The 17718-nt window shown below is 46.4% G+C and overlaps 1 protein-coding gene across 9 annotated transcripts in view; it reads left to right on the forward strand.

Annotated features, from left to right (window-relative positions):
• Spats2l (spermatogenesis associated serine rich 2 like) overlaps window positions 1–16324 on the forward strand; it is a 172999-nt gene extending 156675 nt beyond the window's left edge. For all 9 annotated transcript variants that reach the window (XM_052749492.1, XM_052749497.1, XM_052749494.1 and 6 more), the window contains 4 exons: window positions 8738–8847; window positions 11260–11362; window positions 13833–14053; window positions 15407–16324. In XM_052749492.1, the coding sequence (XP_052605452.1) occupies window positions 8738–8847; window positions 11260–11362; window positions 13833–14053; window positions 15407–15799 (827 nt within the window). In that variant the 3' untranslated portion in view covers window positions 15800–16324. The remainder of the gene's footprint in view (window positions 1–8737; window positions 8848–11259; window positions 11363–13832; window positions 14054–15406) is intronic.
• Window positions 16325–17718: the final 1394 nt, after the last annotated feature.

Genomic DNA, 17718 nt, shown 5'->3' on the forward strand with positions numbered 1-17718 from the left:
CCTAGTAAAACTATGATAGTGGGTTTTGTCATGCCTCGCGCCTTTTCTCAAACGGTGACAGTGCTGCTTAATAAATACCACAGCGCCACCGCATTAAAACCAACAAGGTGCACAGCTGCAGTCCCAGCACTGAAGAGGCAGACAGGACAGGACCCCTGCAGTTCACTGGCCAGCCACTCCATCTGAATCAGTGAGCTCCCAGGTTCAGCAAGGGACCCTGCCTCAAAAAATATAAGATGGGAAGAAATAGAGGAAGAGGTTGGACTTTGATGGATTAGATCTCTGTTTTCATTTGGGCAGGTTGGCGCTGTCTATGTGCTGAGTTTTACGGCCTGGATGGGACTTCCATCATGGAGTCAGTTGTGCTAAGGCCTGGGGCCCCGTTAGATTCCCCAATGGTCTTAGTCAGTGAGTCTAATTATGGACCCATCCTGCTCTAAAGAGGTGTGGTTGGTCCTAAGGACCATTAATTTTACTAAATTGGTACATAATTGGCCATATAGTTTAAAATGTAGGTCCCTGCCATTAATCCAATCAGAATGAGAATTAAAGGCCCAGTCAGTGTTGATACAGAGTAGTTAGCCAGGGGGACCAAGACAGGTATCAATTACCTGATTTATGTCTCTCTCTTTTTGAGGTTTTCTCCAACCGTGGCAAGATTTTCTCTAATTACTCCTGGTCAGTTAGCGTAGAGACACCATGTTTCTCCCAAAGCCAGACATAGTGTTCTTTATCTCATAGGAAGTAAGTCTAAGCCTCTCCAATTACATAGAACCATTAATTGTTGCTTTCATTCAGAAACAGAAACTGTTCCTACCTCTAGGTCCTGATTAACCTGTCTTCTTAGTTTGACAAGCATTTAGTTAAGCCACTAGTACAAACCCACCAGGCAGGCACAGGGGCCCAGTAATATTGCTATTACCAAGATGAGTTAACCCCCAGGGCAGAATGGCAGGCCTCAGAATAAGAGGACGTGCCTAGGTTAAAGGCTTTGGATACTAGACAAGTTTTAGCCCCTCTAAAGCCCTCTAGCCTTAATTAGGGCTGCCCTCACCACAATGAGTTCTGTCGGTCAGTGAACTGACAGTCTGCTTAGTTCTTGTCCTTATGTAGCTGGGGATCAGGTGTCTAAGCATAGCCAGCCAGCCTGGCTGATTTCTGGCTAGGAATGGTTAACTCCATCCCCAGGGTCCCTTCCTATGGCGTGGAGTCTGATTCCGTGAGTTTTCCCTGTTTCCCAGAGGCCAGAGCCGTTCTGATGGAATTTTCAGACTTTCTCCTTTATGGCCATTGGATTACATTTCCCTGTTGTTCATTTCCTGGGAGGGGACTTCTTTTCTAAACATTCATGTGTTTTCAGGAAGCCTCTGGTTTTGTCATGGAAACTCCATTAACTAGGGGCCCCAGCCGCAGGGCACGCATAGACTTGTAAACTCCGTATTCCTGTCTCAAAAGATAAACTCTCGTATCTGTCCTTTCTCCAGTACAAGCAGACACTTAAAGTGGGCATCAGTAAGGGTCAAGATGGAGTATGGGTTACTGGCCTGCAGCCTCATTAGGTATCACCTTCCCTGTATCTGTCTTTCTCAGTCCCCAGGTCCAGGGTAGGACAGGTTGGAACATGACCCTGTGTTAATACCAAACCTTAGACTCAGGAGGAGTGGAAGGGTTCTCCATCGTCCAGAGACCGGCCATTTGGCAGCCACGCCTGTGGCTTCTGCTTTCTCGACCTGGGTGTGGTGGATCCCTGGTGTAATGCCAACTACCTTCACAGCTGTAGGAGTGGAGAGAATCACTGCTCAGGGTCCTTTCCAAGTTCATTTCCGTGTCCCTTTGGTTGCCGGCCTGACCCAGACAGTATCAATGGACTCAAACCAGGGGAAACTGGTGGTGGACTCAGGTCGGCTGGGTCTCTCAGGTCGGCTGGGTCTCTCGGATACTTCAATGAACAGCCTGTACCTGGGGTAACTGAGAAAGGAGTGGTTGAGGGTTCTGCCGACTGCTGGTCTCTGAGCCTGGGAATCAGTGGGGGAGCTCTTCTAAATATGATCTCATAGCGGGTAAATCCTTCCCCACCTGGGATGCAGCAGGCCCAACACAAAGCAAAGGAAGGAAGGAGGTCTGTCCATCCTTCGTTGGACTCGAATGATAGTTTTGTTAGAGGTGGTTTTTTGTTTGTATTTACTTGTTTGTTTGTTTACATACTGTTTATTTGTTTTCTACCTGCCCCAAACTCTAAGGTCTGTATGTGCAATGAAGTTTTCAATCTATGTTAAAGCTGTAGCTATTAACTGAGAGGTTTTGGCTATGAAAGCCAGGCCATTGTTGGACCCATTGCTAGGGGGAGGCCAAATCAAGGAACCAGTTCCTGGAGGAGCTTTTTAAGTTACTATTTGGGCAGTTTTAGTCTAGGTGAGGAACACTTCTACCCACTGGAAAAGGTATTTATAAAAACTAGCGAGTACTTGTATGCTCCCCTGGCAAGCCAGATCTTAGTGAAGTCAGTTTTCCCAGAGTTTGCCAGGGTGTTGGCCTCTCGTTTGGGCCACTTCCTGGGAAAGGGCTCTGTTTTTTATTTACTTGAGCACAAACCTGGCATCTTGCTAAGACATCCTGCACTAGACTGTCCAGTCTAGTTATACCTTGGTCTGAGCACCTCAGAAAGTTTAGGGACCCCTGGTGAAGGTCAGTTACCAGAGTCATGCCGGTTGTTTCTGGGAGAGTGATCTTTCCCTGTGCCGTTCCATCAACCTGTGGGTTGGAGCTGTCCATTTCTTCTTTGCCATGGAGTCTCCGGCAGCACGGGGTCATGGTATGTCATCAGAATCTCAATAGTCCTCTCTGGTCTTCAGGCTGTTTGTTGGGCAGCCAGGTCCGTGGCCCAGGAGTGGAGGACAGCGGTTTGTAGGGGAGCCTCTGGGAGGCCAAGATTTTGTTTTGTTCTCCAAGCAGTGAGAAGCCCTCTTTCTCTATAGATCATCACATGGACATGCCTGGTGTTAAGAACACAGCAGCTGTTCATGTATGTGGTGGTGGGCTTTGCTTTTCTCCATCTGAGAGCTTGGGTCAGGTCAATCACCTCTGTTCTCTGTGCTCAGGTACCCAGCTTGGGCCCAAATCGTTCGGGTTAAAGTAAATACTGAAGCCTCCTCCATGTACCTGGTTTCATCTTTCATTTCAGGACAGTCGTGGATGGGCAACTTTGGTGTGTGATTGGGCAAGAGGGTAGCAGGATTAATGGCGGTGGGTTTCTCAAACTGGACTTGAGGGTGGTCCAGGAGTAGGGCCTGGTACTGGGTTACCCAGGCATTAGACAGCCAGTGTTCTGGTGTTCCTTGGAGGAAGGCCGCCATGGCATGGGGTGCTGTGAGTATAAGATCTTGACCTACAGTTAACTTTGTTTGTTTGTTTCTTTTCATTAGACTAGTAGTAGTTGCCACAGCTCTTAGACAGGAGGGCCATCCTGTGACTCCAGGGTCCAGTCATTTGGACAGGCATGTCACAGGACTTTTCCATGGCCCCGAAATTTGGGTTAAACTCCTTTGATAATGTCTTTTGTTTTTTGGACAAGCAGTTGAAAGTGTTTTGAGACATCTGGAAGGGCTAGGACTGGAGGACTGGAGCCGAAGCCAATGCTGTTTTTAAAGCCTCAGATGCCTTTGTTTCGTCTCCGTCCAGATCAGGGGTTCTGTGCCCCACTTGGTGCTGGTGTACAGAGGCCCTACTATTTCTACAAACTCTGGCCTAGAATCCAATAGCTAGCTGTTCAGTCCCTGAGGCTGGAGGTCTTAGCTAGTCTTCCATGGCTGATGTTGCAGGCCTGAAGAAGCAGACTCTAATACCAAGGAAGGAGTGCTTCAGCAGCAGAATAGATGAACTTGCCAGCAAGAGTAAAGGCAAGCAGGCAAAAAGGCAAAAACGTCCTTCTTCCGTTTTTTTTTTTTTTTTCGTGGACTGCCACCAGAAGGTGCGGCCCAGATTTAGGGTGGGTTTTTCCACCTCAAATGATCCAATCAAGATGGTCCTTCACAGGCATGCCTCGCTGATAGATAGTTGATTCCAAATGTATTCGAGTTGACAACCAAGACAATCAAAGTCAGTGTAGTGTCTATAGACTGCAACGTCCATATTAGTGAACACTAATGTAATTATTTTAAAAGTATATTCTAGATGAGTATATCTCACCTTGTTACTAATATGTTAGCTCTGTGTGTATACTATATCAGCACTTTGTAAATGTTGCTCTTTAGCTGCACAGTGACCCGGCAGGGGGTGCAGGATTATTATATTTTACGGGTGAACAAATAAGCATGTATCACCAGGCTTTCAGACTTCATCAGCCTCCCCAGGGACCTGAGGGTCACACAGACATGTTCTTGACAGATTTTCTAGAGATGTGGAAGGAAAACATGACTTTGTATTAACATGAGCATGTTATGAAGTAAAATAGCACATTCTCAAGAACTGTTGTGGAATAAGAAGGCTTTCAAAGAGTCTCTATGCTTGAAGAAATGCTTGCACTCCACCCCTGGCCCCAAGATTCTGAGCACACCTTCTGCTGTTGAGTATTATTGGAGAAGCCTTAAGATTTCCATGGTTCAAGTAATATGAGCCAAGCTTCCAGGGTATTCTAAGAATCTGAAGGGATTTACAAATCCTATTGAGAAAATGGATTTCAGCATGCCAGATTCTGTTTATAAAGTTGCATACATAATATTAAGTCTTGCATGTAGAAGGGACCCAAGCTGCATGGAACTGTCTCCCTCTACAGATTTCTGAAAGCATAGTGCTTTCAAAACATACATATTATTCTATTTTAATTACAGGATCAATGATCTTAAGATCTGATCTGTTTTTGTTGTTGCTTTTTGTTTTTGTGATTGACGTGCTGATGGTGAAAATGTGAGCCCCTCAAGAACATGGTCTTTAGATCTTAACTTTTCAGGCTTTTTCATAATGAAAGGCTTTGAAATGTTAATAAGACTATATGTAAAAATGTGCCCCGGCGCTTGCTGATCCACAGTCTTCATTTTCATGATTCGCATGAGTCTAAGCTCAGAACTTAGTGGTGATCTTGCACCTGCATTCCCGTTTTAGGGCCCATTTATATCTATTTTTACAAAACCTTCTGTATCGAGTGAATGCCCAAGTTCCACATCATCAGAAAGAACAATGACCCCTAATTGTCACCAGTTTCACAAATGATCCATTGAGAAAAGCGGGGTCTGCTTAGCCACCCAGTCGCTGTGGCCCGCCTTCCCCTTTACTGCCTTTCAAATCTGAGTCTTCAGAATTTATATTTTTTAATCATACTTTGCAAGAAGAAAGCATAGCATTTCCTATTTTTACTCAATAATCATTTTCTCATGTTGCAGACTTTAGTCCCATCCATATGTTGAGTTATAATGACAAGTAAGTAACCAAAGCTATGGGTCCTAAAAACTTTTTTTATGTGAGTATGGGGTGGGGGGAGATACTGATTCATATGTGTGGTTCATGTGTGAGTGTACATACCCGTTTGTGTGTGTGCATGTGGAGGTTAGAAGTCAACATCGAATGTCTTCCTCTGCCACTCTACACTCTATTTTTTTTTCCTGATGAGGGGTCTCTTCTCTGAACCTGGGGGTTCACTGACCAGCTAGACTGACTGTTCAGGGAGCCCAAGGGATTTTCCTGTTCTTCCCCACACCCCTAGTAGCCGTGAGGTCACTGACAAGCGTAGCCTTGCCCAGCTCTTTACATGGCGACTGGGGATCTGAATTCAGATGCTCACACTTTGCACAGCATACTCTTTACCCAGTGTCTTAGTTAGGGTTTCTATTGCTGTGAAGAGACACCATGGTCACGGCAACTCTTAAAAAGGAAAACATTTCATTGAGGCTTGCTTACAGAGATCAGAGGTTTAATCCGTTATCATCATGGCTGAAAGCATGACATGGTGCTGGAGAAGGAGCTGAGAGTTCTACATCCTGACCTGCAGGCCGCAGAAGTGACTGTGACCCACTGGGAATAGCTTGAGCATAGAAGACCTCAAAACCCACCTCCACAGTGGCACACTTCCTCCAACAAGGCCACGTCTCCTAATAGTGCCAGTCCCTAGGGGCCAAGTACCCAAACACGAGTCTGTGGGGGCCATTCCTATTCAAACCACCATACCCACTGAGCCAGCTTCCCAGCCCCAGACCTAGACAGTCTTAAGTGGGACAGGAACTTCCATTCTTATTTTGATATCCTTTCAGTTAGTGGGCCCATCCACTCACTGAATCCTTCATTCAGCATCCATGACTCTCCTGTGTGCTATAGGTACTGTGGACACAAAGAATTCCATGATTCGGTCTTATTCTAGTCCCGTGAGTGACTGGAGATGTGTAGAGACAGGTAACATTAATGCTGTCAGCGGGGCATGTGGGGAAGGTACACACTGGGCATCATGCTTTAATCAGTTTCCCTTGGGATGCTTAGCAAGGATGGCTAGAAATTACTGTTTTTAAAAGAGGGCTTCACGTATCCTAGGCTGATCTCGTCTTACTGTGTAGCTGAGGGTGACCTTGAACTTCTGATTCTTCTGCTTCTCACTCCCAGGTGGTAGGATTACAGGCCTCTAGCACCATGCCTCGTCATGTCGGGATAGAGATGAACTTGGAGCTTATGCACGCCAAGCAGAGTCCATCAAGTGAGCCATGTCCCTAGCCCACATTCCGATGTTTTAAGGACCTCTAGAAATCTCTTTCAAATAGAATTTCCTACTTTCTAAATGTGGACATTCAATTTGTAAAGCTAATGGGTAGATCAACCAAACTTGTTCTCTAGCCAAAAAAAAAAGTAATAGCAGGCTGCTATTCTGTGGTCTCTGGTGCAACTAGATGCCCTAAAACATCACTAAGTATGACACTGTCAGCATTCAGGTGCAAATTCGTCACGCACATTATCCAGACACACTTTTCAGTAGATTTTCTGAATTCTGAGACCAGTAGGTATAGTTCAGCCTGCCCAGGCCTCTGCTAGGCAGGGGGAGCCACATAAGTAACCAAAGGATGGTCAGTGTAATTGGCAGATGATTGGGCCCTACACGGAAGGTTATTTTATTGACATCTCAACATTGATATTGACAAAAATAGATAAGATCTGTCTGAAGAATGGCTTCAGTGTGCAGGAATCCTAACCCTTAACTGGTTATGTGCATTGCTTATTTTTATTTTTGTTTGCTTGCTTTGATTTTTTTTAAGTGACTCATTTGGTGTTGTATCTATTAAGACCTCTAAGAATCAAAAATCACATTGCTTGGCTGTGTGTGGTAGCACAGGTTTGAAATCCCAGCACTGGAGGCCGAGGCAGGAGGAATGTGCATCCCAAGCCAGCTGAACTACACAATGAAATCATACTTCAAAACTATCAAAATCATAAAGACCAGTCTTTTGGCTCTGTGTACTGTGAACGTGGTCTAATAAAACAGTTCATCCTTGCGCAGCAAGGACGGAGAACAACACAACGTGTGTGTGTAATCTTACACGGGGTGCTTTGTCTTAGGGCTTAATATGATTGGCCAAGAGAAACAAAGGAAATGCGTAGATGATGAAACAGAGCCAGAAGCCTGTGTACTGAGAGCTCAGACTTCTTATTAATTGCTTTTGTACTCCACACTCTCTTGGGAAACACACAGGTTAACCTGGGCTTCTCCATCTCTCTGAAACTTGAGCTCATCTGACAGAGACGAGGAAGTAAGGCACCAGGGAATTTTCGGCTGTCCTCCCTACAGGTGCAGATGCTAAAGAATGCACACAAATCCAGTGCAAAGGCCTTGACTCACCCTTGGAATTTTTTTTCTACCAGGGATACTTGGAACAAAGATCTGAGATACTGGAGCCTGGAACTTCACTGTTCGCAAAACAGAAAAATGCCTGCAGAACATCAAATGCAGAAGCATTTTTTTCTTTCAGCTCGTGAAAAGCTAATAGAGTAAATCTTCGATGTCTTATTCCAATATCACAGCTAGTTACCCCAGGTGACTGTGTTAAAATACCCCAGACTGGGGATCAAATCCAGGGCCTTTTGTGTGCTACATAAGTGCTCTACTACTGACACACCCAGTCAACATGTGTTAAAATTTAGAGAATCTGATGCTATCAGAAGGTAATGGGATAGCACACACAGGAAAATGGGTATGCTGAGTGGATTTCTATCTTTGTGATCTCATTCCATAGGGGTTTTGTTGTTGTTATTGTTTGTTTTTTTGTTTTGTTTTGTTTTTGTTTTGTTATTGTTGTTGTTGTTTAGTTTTTTGAGGCAGGATTTCTCTGTGTAGTTTTGGTGCCTGGCTCTCACTGTGTAGACCAGGCTGGCCTTGAACTCACAGAGATCCACCTGGCTCTGCCTCCCGAGTGCTGGGATTAAAGGCGTGCGCCACCACTGCCCAGCGCCATAGGGTTTTAATGTCTTTTAAGAGCTAGTTCTGAACCACACATTGAAGACTCCAAATTAAGAAAGTGAGTTCAGATACCAATGTAGAGAATGAAGGAAAGTAGTATAGGGAACTGGATTGTTAGGGGACTGGCAGATAAGGACACCAGGAAATGTATTGTTGGTAGTGAACATGAGGAGCCAACCTCCTTTGATGACCGACACCGTCATGGTCCTGCACAGTGACCTCCCTGTTGGGAGAGAACTGACTCCAGGAAACCCGGCCATTTCGTGCGTCTAAATCTCTGTGCCTAACACACCATTCCTTCTCATTTGGCAGTGGAGATCCTGACTGCCCGTCAGAAGAAAGCGGAAGAACTGAAGAGACTGACTGATCTAGCCAGTCAAATGGCGGAGATGCAGCTGGCCGAACTCAGAGCAGAAATTAAGGTAGGTCCCATGAAACCCCAGCAGAACGCTGAGCCAGAGCGCTGGTCCCATTGTGTGTGCTTTGTATCGATAGACTGCTGGGCTAACACCATATACCCGGTCCCCTTCCACGGGGTGGAAATACAGGCTGTAGAAAGGTGAAAAAACACTTGATAACTATCATTAAGTAGAATATGACTTGGAGGGATATATTATTACAGGGGGATAAGGTAGTCAAGATCAGCCCATTAAAGTATATTTAAGCATAAGTTATCTGGGATATGATTTTTACTGTGTGTAATGTATGCCTGAGTGTATAAGCATACACTCATGTATGCCCTAACAGTGACGGTGATACAGCATCCTTTATCTTTTTTTCTAGTTTAATTCCCCTTTTTGTGAAGATTACTACCCACAAATATGTATTTATTAGATTTCTTCCACTGTGAGGAATATGAACTAACCCTGGCTAATCGGAAGCAGAACTTGAAATAATACTGAGTGCAAATCACCAAAGTTAGGTGTGTCTGAAGACCTGGGACTATACCTTGGAACCAGTGTGGTTTATGGGTAATACAGGAAAAAAAAATAATTGCCTAATTCTCTATTCAGAGCACCGTGGCATTGAATACCCTCCAAGAGTCATAGCTCTTGTGCCACGCTGTGACCCAAGCCACTAAGAAAAGAGTGCTGGCTGCTCTCTACTTAGGCACACCTCTTTTTTTGGCCAAGAGAAGGGATGTGACACCTTGCTTTGTAGACCCACTGAAGTGGATCTTCTAAAAAGCAGTGAGTAAAGTTGCCCAAAAGGGAAGTGGTCACCAGGAAGGCAAGAAAGACTTATAACCAAGTGGGAAGGTGAAGCTGGTCCTTCTCTTCTCTTACACTCAGTTATTAAACACAGTGTGTATGCACACACATTCACCCAGCTCCTCCCCAGCTCCTAGAAATCTAGGGTCCTTTCAACATCTAGCTGCCGCTGGCTTCAGAACAGTGTCTGTCCATCACAGTGAAAAAGCTGATTGGCAACAGCAGAAAGCGCCAGGGGACATTGATCCCCTCCGTCCTGGTTCGGCATGGAAGGGAGCTCCGGGAGAAGCAGACTGGGTGATATTTCCCTTCCATCTTCCTTCTGGCCTTTCTTTCTGCATCTCTTCCTACGCAGCCGGTTGGAAGCTCCTCCTTACTAGTCCTTCTTCCTCCACTGTCTTCTTCCAGCCTTCACCCCAGGTCCAGAGGTAAACCCCCAAAACAGGCCCAGCCTCCCTTAGCATGGGCCATTCCCCTCCCCACTCAGAATACAACACAGCACAGGACTCGGTACATACTGCGACGCCCATCGCCTCTGAAAATTCCAGCTTGTTAGAACACCAAGGGAGGGATGTGGGATTGCAGCTTCCTAGTCAATTGAAATCAATTTTCCCCCAAGTTTCATTTCTGCCTATCAGAATCCCACTTTTCATTACATGGTTGGTAGCACAGACTTTGGAGTGAAACAGTATAGCTCCAAAATTTTCTACTTCTGTGGCTTGGATAAATTACATATTGTCTTAGGTTCTTAGAGCCCAGAGTCCTCATCTGTAAAATAGAGGTAATAAGAATACTGACTTCATGATAATGTGATCAGGTGAAAATGAGATTATTTCTTAAGTCGGTCAGCATCCAGTTTAATTTTTTTTTTTTTAAATATCCCAGATCCCGTGTTCTCTCTTACAAAACTGTCTTCACATGTCACTCAGTGGGAGATAATTCCTTCCATTTCTGTGTCTCCAAAGCACCAACCACTCTCACCCTTGAATTTAATGGTATCTCTTTCCCCGCCGTGTGGTAAAGTCCCTGATACTCAAGGAGGGTTTGAGTCATGGTTATTTCTGCATTTCTCACTGCGCCGTCTACATTTCGATCTTAATTTCAAGTTGAATCTAAATGAATTGAAAACTAATCTTTTCCACTCCCTATAGCAGCCCTTGAGACTCCATCACAGAGATAATGTTTTCTGGACGCAGAAGACTTTTTCGTTTTCTTGGTTTCTGATTAAAATAGAGATGAGGTGTCTAGGAAGGATGGCATATTTTCTTTTGACAGTTAATACCATACCGGGCCCTTGGCCAAGCTAGGCAGCCCAAGCCGGAACACAACTCAGAAACTGCACTAGTGAGGGATGCTGAAAGGTTGACCAGATAAGCCCGGACACAGAGTTTATTCATCATGCACCTGTCTAAGCCGCAGAAGGGGAGTCAGGACTCCTTCTTATTCCCAGAAGAAGGTGAATAGTCATGGAGGGCAGAACCAAGGCCTACTCTGTGGCACCTCAGACTGACTGGGCTCATGTGATCCCCTCGAGTCCGCCATCCATGGGCGCAGGAAGAGCAGAGTGAGCAGGTGTGGGGGTGGCACTGTTTGGGACTCCTGCTTCTCTTCTCTTTCCTCTAGCACTTTGTCAGCGAACGCAAGTACGATGAAGAGCTGGGGAAGGCTGCCCGCTTCTCCTGTGACATCGAGCAACTGAAAGCTCAGATCATGATCTGCGGAGAAAGTGAGTCGTGCACGCTTACTAAATAATTCTGTGTGAGTCAGCTCGGCGCTGTTCGGAGTTGACAGCAGAAATGTCAGGTAGACGGTCTCCTGGCATGGCTAAACTGAGGTCTGAGGAACTTTAATGATGATCTAAGGTCATGACACAAGTCACTGGAAATGTCAAGATTTGAACTTAGACTCTTCAAATGCCACTGCCCATCAGCAAATCTCTGGGATTTATGAAGCTGAATAGAGCAGGTCAGCTGCTTTATACTGCTCTCGGACGTTTCCTAAGCTCGCCCAGGTATGCTCTGGGTCCAGAGATGCTGTTCCAGCCTGCCTGAGAGCCCTGAGCACCGCTGCCCTCCCCCTTTCCCCTCCCCCTCCCTGTTTAGCCTGGGTTCTCTGATGAGTGAAGTGGAAGATAATGAAAGATTTCACAGCAACCATTAGTTTAGTCTTGTTCCCTATTAAGCCTTAATTATAGTGGCTAATGTGCAGCAGAATTGGCCGCTGCCTTTTCCTGTGCTCCAGCCCCCACACAGGGGGAGGTGGAGATGAGTGATGAGCGCCAGCCAGCGTGGGTTTGAGGACAGTCACAGAGAAGAACCAGCGACCATCCACAGCCTCCCAGTCAGCAGAAAGCTAAGATCTGACGGCACTTGTTTTTATACACTTCTACATTTTCTACATTTCCTTTTTTTTCCCTCTCAGTAAAACAGTATATCAGCTTAGTCTAAAAATTACCACGTTGTGTTGACCAGCATATGACATTACTTTTGGGTCGCCTTTATATTTTCATGTGTGTCCTGTCTACGTATGACACTTCCCGTACATGTGTCGTCATACGAGGCACTTTTGTCACAATAGATGCTAGGCATTTTTCCACGTCAGTACGTTTGGCTGACCACTTATGTGACGGATGTGCCCAGTCCTCGGGTGGTAGCCAGCCTTTAAATAACTTCCAGTTGTGCACCAGAAAACAGTGCTGAGGGCCTCCTGTTCACAGGTCTTTGTCTGCCATCTGATTGTCTCGCTGTCCCTTTCAGTGTTTAATTCATGTGCTACCTCCTTTATGGCAGAGCCTCCCTACTGGCCCTTCTCCAGACAAGCAGTTTGGTTGGCGTCTGGGAAGGAACCTGCCCATCCTAGGTTCTCCTTGAATCCGATGATAAGTGAGACGCTAAGCCAGGTCGCCCAGCTCTGGTGGGGAGGGGCATGTCACTGGCTTTCCTCCAGGTGAGAGTGAGAGAAAGCGCCCCTTACCAAATGACGAGTGTCCGCATAAAGACAGCCAGCCTCAAGTGTTTGTGACAGTAATCCTCACGTAAACCCTTCGTGGAGGGTGTATTGCTGCAGCTACTGAACCAAAAGTGGAAACAGGAAATAATGACCCCGGGCAACTGAAGCTGGTGAGCTTGAGAGCTGCTGAAATCCCCTGGCTGTGTTTGGACAGCCCGGGATCGTTTGTCACACCTTACCCCCAATAGGAAGGGGCTGGAGCTACATCCCTGTCCTCTCCACTTCTAACATTCTGTGAGCCCCACTGGCCGTCCCTAATCCTCTTGCCAAACCCTGGGATTAAGTCTGATCCGACAAAGGGAACGGAGAAAATTGCTTTTAAAAATCGGTGACAATTTTAAAAATTCAGAAGAAGGTCTTTCTGTCCAGCCTGGCAGCTGAATCCCAGTGAGCTGTGAGAGCATCACGGCTTTACCCTGGAATTGATTCCCTCTGGCCTCGATTCAGCATAATCACATAGAAATCATCCTGCCCGAAACCACCACTTTCAAAAACAACAGAACTGGCAATAATAAGCATTGAGCAGACCTGCCTGACCTGAATGTGTGCCTGGTGGGGAGCTGCCTGATCGGCCTGGCATGCACGTCGCCCTAGGAATGATGCAGACCTGCAGTTAAAGACTAGTTCGGGTAGCCTTAGTGAAGTATGGAAGATAAATGGGACTCGCAGGCCTGCCCTACGGTCAGGGATACTCATGACCCAGAGCAACAAATTCCTGACCCATAACATCCACCCACGCCCACGCTCTCAGAACACAGGGCTCTGCCAGCCTCTCCATCCTTATGTGTCTGCAGCACCGAACAGTATGTAGAACCTGATAAGGGCAGTGCCAATGGGCCGAGTAATGGAGGATCTAAGAGGCAGAATCCATTTAGGGATGAGCCAGAGAGGGAACATCACAGTGTCATTATCTCCCTGTCCGTGGTAGTTCCTGACCTAAAGAATAATCTTTAAGTCGCTTAGGTATGTCTTTGTTCCTGCAAATGCCTCTCATGGTGGAGTCTCACAGGAGAAATGTGGTGGTCTCTAAGCACCAAGGTGTCCTTTCAAACTCCATCTTAAAGAGTGGCCCTTAATGTCTGTTCGGAGCTCCTGCCAGTTTCTTCCTCTTCCAGCACTTTCTAATGGCTCCTCGGGCAGCAGTTTTCTTGGCACAGCCCGTAACACCAAACCGTTCCTTGTTACAGTCACACATCCAAAGAACAACTACTCCTCAAGAACCCCATGCAGCTCCCTGCTGCCTCTGCTCAACGCGCACGCAGTCACTTCCGGGAAACAAGGGAACTTTGCCCGGAAACCATCCAATCACAACAAGCCCTCTGAGGGGAAAGTGGCAAACCCCAAAATGGTGAGCGGTCTTCCCAGCACTGCCGATGCTTGTCACCAGACCGTGCCGGCTAACAAGCAGGTAAGCCACTCTGGGAGGGCCTCAGCACTGCGTGCAGGGTTTCAGCAGATACTGCTATGCCCGCAAGGAAACCTCCATCCATTTCCAGAGGAAGACAGTAACAACTTCTAGCCACTGAGCTGGTGCTCCTGCCCAGGCTCCCTTCTGCTCCAGCAGCAGTCCCTGCCTGGCCTCATCCAGTCACGCCTCACAGGCCCTTGCCTGAGTATGTTCCACCATGTTACCTCGTTCACCTCATGGAGACAGGTCCCCTCATACCCTTCTTGCCAGCACCTCCAGGTCCTGGACAGACCCCTGAAACCATTAAGGAGAGGAAAAGTGATGATTGTTGTTATTTACGATTTAAAAAAAAAAAAAGTTCCTACTTAGGTTTGGAGACTCAGTAACAGATGAAAGGTAGGCAAATTTGTCTGTCTTGGAATTTCAGTCAAGCACACACATTTCAAACTGACTTGATTCATTCCTATCTTCCATGGCCTCTAAAAATACAACTTTTCTCTGAGTGGTGGTGGGCATGCCTTAATCCCAGCACTCAGGAGGCAGAGGCAGGCAGATCTCTGTGAGTTTGAGGCCAGCCTGGGCTACAGAGGAAGTTCCAGGACAGCCAGGCCTATTACACAGAGAAACCCTGTCTCAAAAAACCAACCTCCCCCCCCCCAAAAAAAAACAACTTTTCAAACAACAGTCTTCCACCTCTCCTTCTGTTTCTGAGAGGGAATTAGTAGCCTGTGGTTATGAAATGGATAAGAAATGGGATTTGGTGACATGGGTGTTGAGCATACTACACAAACCACTTTCATGATCTCTGCAACTTTCTTTTTCTGTATTTCATACCACTGGCTTGCTAGCACATGACTTGTTGAGTCTCCTTCTCTTGGCCTTTAGGGGTTCCCACTGTTGACACTGCCAGGCATTTCTGTGGTCCTGAGTGGCTTCATGAGCTCTAATGTAGTAGTTTGATAGGGAGCACCATATAAATGCACAGGATATATCTAAGCAAAACAGTGAAGAGCAGTCAGGAAGGGCCCTGTGTTTCAGAGTAACTGTTAGGAGTCCCACATCATCATCCTTCCTGCAGAATGAGGGGTCAGTGAGACCAAGGAGACATCTAGCCAGAATCAGCACTCTCCCTCCCTCCCTCCTCCTCATCGTCTCTTTGAAGATGAGTAATTTTCTTCCAGTTCCATTTACAAGACGGTGGTGCTAGACTAAGAATTATGTCAACTTTGCCTGTTTGCATGCTGTTGGAAAAACTTTTATCTGTGATGTAGGGAGTCGGTTTTCCTGACACCTACTGGGGTCTTCTGTGGTTTGTTGGCTTCAGACACTTAACTTCCTTTCTCTTCTTGGCAGAATGGACCTTCTAGCCAAAGGCGAAGGTTTAATCCACAGTATCACAACCGGCTAAATGGTCCAGCCAAGTCCCAGGGCGGTGGGAATGAAGCTGATCCCATGGTGAAGAGCAACAACCGCCATGAACACAGAAGACCACCGCACAACGGCTTCCGTCCCAAAAACAAAGGCGGAGTCAAAAACCAGGAGGCCCCCTCGGGGACCAAGGCCCCGGAGGCCCCGACACATTCTGAAAAGCCCCGTCGAAGGCAGCATGCGGCAGATAACTCAGAAGCCAGGCCTTTCCGCGGTCATGTGGGTAGGGTTTCACAGTGCAATCTTTGCCCCACGAGAATAGAAGTTTCCACAGAGGCCACGGTTCTCTCGGTCCCAGCTGTGACGTTGGTGGCCTGAGCTGGGAAAGGAAAGGATCAGGTTTTGGCCTGGTTTCACTTCCCCGCCTGAGGTGCTGACCCCATTCGCTGCCAAAAGAGAGTATCCAGTCGGAATATACAAGCCCCGTCTGTCGGTGTTGTTCTCTCTCTCTCAATCATTTTTACTAATCCCAATAGTCTGCTCTAGCTTGCTTCGTTCGTGACTCCCATGGCTCTGCTTGACCTGTTGTCGCTTCTCCTCATCCAGACTTCGCATCATTTTAGCCAGGCAGTATTTACCCGTCGTTAGGAAAAAAAAAAAAAAATCAAGATGTGGCTGAAGATCAGAGGCTCAGTTAGCAACCTGTGTGGTAGCCGTGACGTCCATCCATTGGTTGTCTTTAGAGAGTTAATGTTGAGACGTTGATCAGACAAACGTGATCTGCTGAAGACACATGTGCTTTTGTAGAAATTAACATCCGGTGTTTTTCTGAAATATATATAAATATATATATATAAACATATATTGCTTTATTTGAAACAAATTAAAATATGCTGCATTTGACGCCTGGCTTGTTTCTTTTATCGAGGCCTACCTTGTGGTTGAATGTTCTTTGCAGCACTTTGGCGACAAAGTTAAAGACAGGAAGTTTGGTGCCAAGCTCTGTAAAAGGGCTGTTTCCTTTGAAACAAGAACTCTCAGGAAACAATGATACTCCCTCAGCTACCATACAGATAAGTGCTACACACCCAGTCAGTCATCGTGGATGCCACATGGTAGTTGGAAACCGTGTAACAGAATTTACTTCAGCCTCGCTTTAACAGGAGAGATTATTGGTTCGTTATCCAAAGTCCAGAATTAAAACACGCTTGGGTCCAGTTGGATCATGATTCCCAGTCCTTTCTCTTAATTCTGAATTCTGTTCTCCATATGCTGACACATCTATATTCAGAAAGATGATCACTGATAAGTATTTTGAAATCCCCCAGTAGTGGGTAACTCCACCTGCACAATAAGCCAATTAAGCCAAATTAAAAGTCCAGGTTTAATGAACAAAGCATCCCCAGGTGATCTAGGGGGAAGGAGAAATCACGTGGCAAGTCTATGGACCAGGGCTTAAATACCCTGTAGGCCCGGTCTTGAGCGCCTCCCGGGGAGGAGCTGCTGCTGGGCGGGTTTTCTAAGAGCCAGGTCTAGAGAGGGAGGAGTGGAGCAGAAGCAAAGTTCCCAGCTCAGCGATGATGACCAACTTCCTGAGCTCTCTCCGTGGCTTCTGTGTGGGGCAAGTGTCTTGTCAGAAGTCACATCAAAACTCTGGAATGCCATGACCTACAGACCTGATTGTGAGGAGAACTCGTTAATAGAACAAAGTCGTTAGCATATTAGTTAGCATAAACTAATCAGAGCTTCCCCAGAAGCAGTGGCTGCATAGAGCTACTGTGACCTCAGAAACAGAGAATGGACACAGAGTACCCCGAAAGCCAAAGAACCCCAGTTCCCCTCCCTATCTTTCGACTGTAGGGCTTCCTTTGCTAGCTACTTTCAAGTGCAAATGTGCCATTTCAACTCTGCGTTGAGATTTTTTTTTCTGGCAACCCAGGTTCACTGGTTCTCTTCCCCCCAACAGCTGAGCCTTCAAGCCACACAGGCATCCGTTTTTTCTTCTGCCAAGTACAGGAGGATGTTTGCTCTCTCCAGAGCTTTTTGAGGTCTCTGAGTGTACCCAGAGATTTAGTAGGAATTCAAAATGTCAAGCCACATTCCAGGAAGGAAGGAAGAGGAACTGATTCAAATAAGAAAGATGAATGCTTGGCCCCACAGTCTCTGTTTACCCCATGTGAGGCCCCGACTTTAGAGCTTACAAAGCAGAAGGATTTTACACAGGTTTTGTGTAGTAGGATCTTGCCCAGCCCCTGACAGATGTCAGTTTAAATGTGACGTGAAGATGGAGGCAGATA

This window comes from Peromyscus californicus, unplaced genomic scaffold (assembly GCF_007827085.1).
Source record: "Peromyscus californicus insignis strain IS unplaced genomic scaffold, ASM782708v3 Scaffold_21__1_contigs__length_65335640, whole genome shotgun sequence".
Classification (NCBI taxonomy): Eukaryota; Metazoa; Chordata; class Mammalia; order Rodentia; family Cricetidae; genus Peromyscus; species Peromyscus californicus.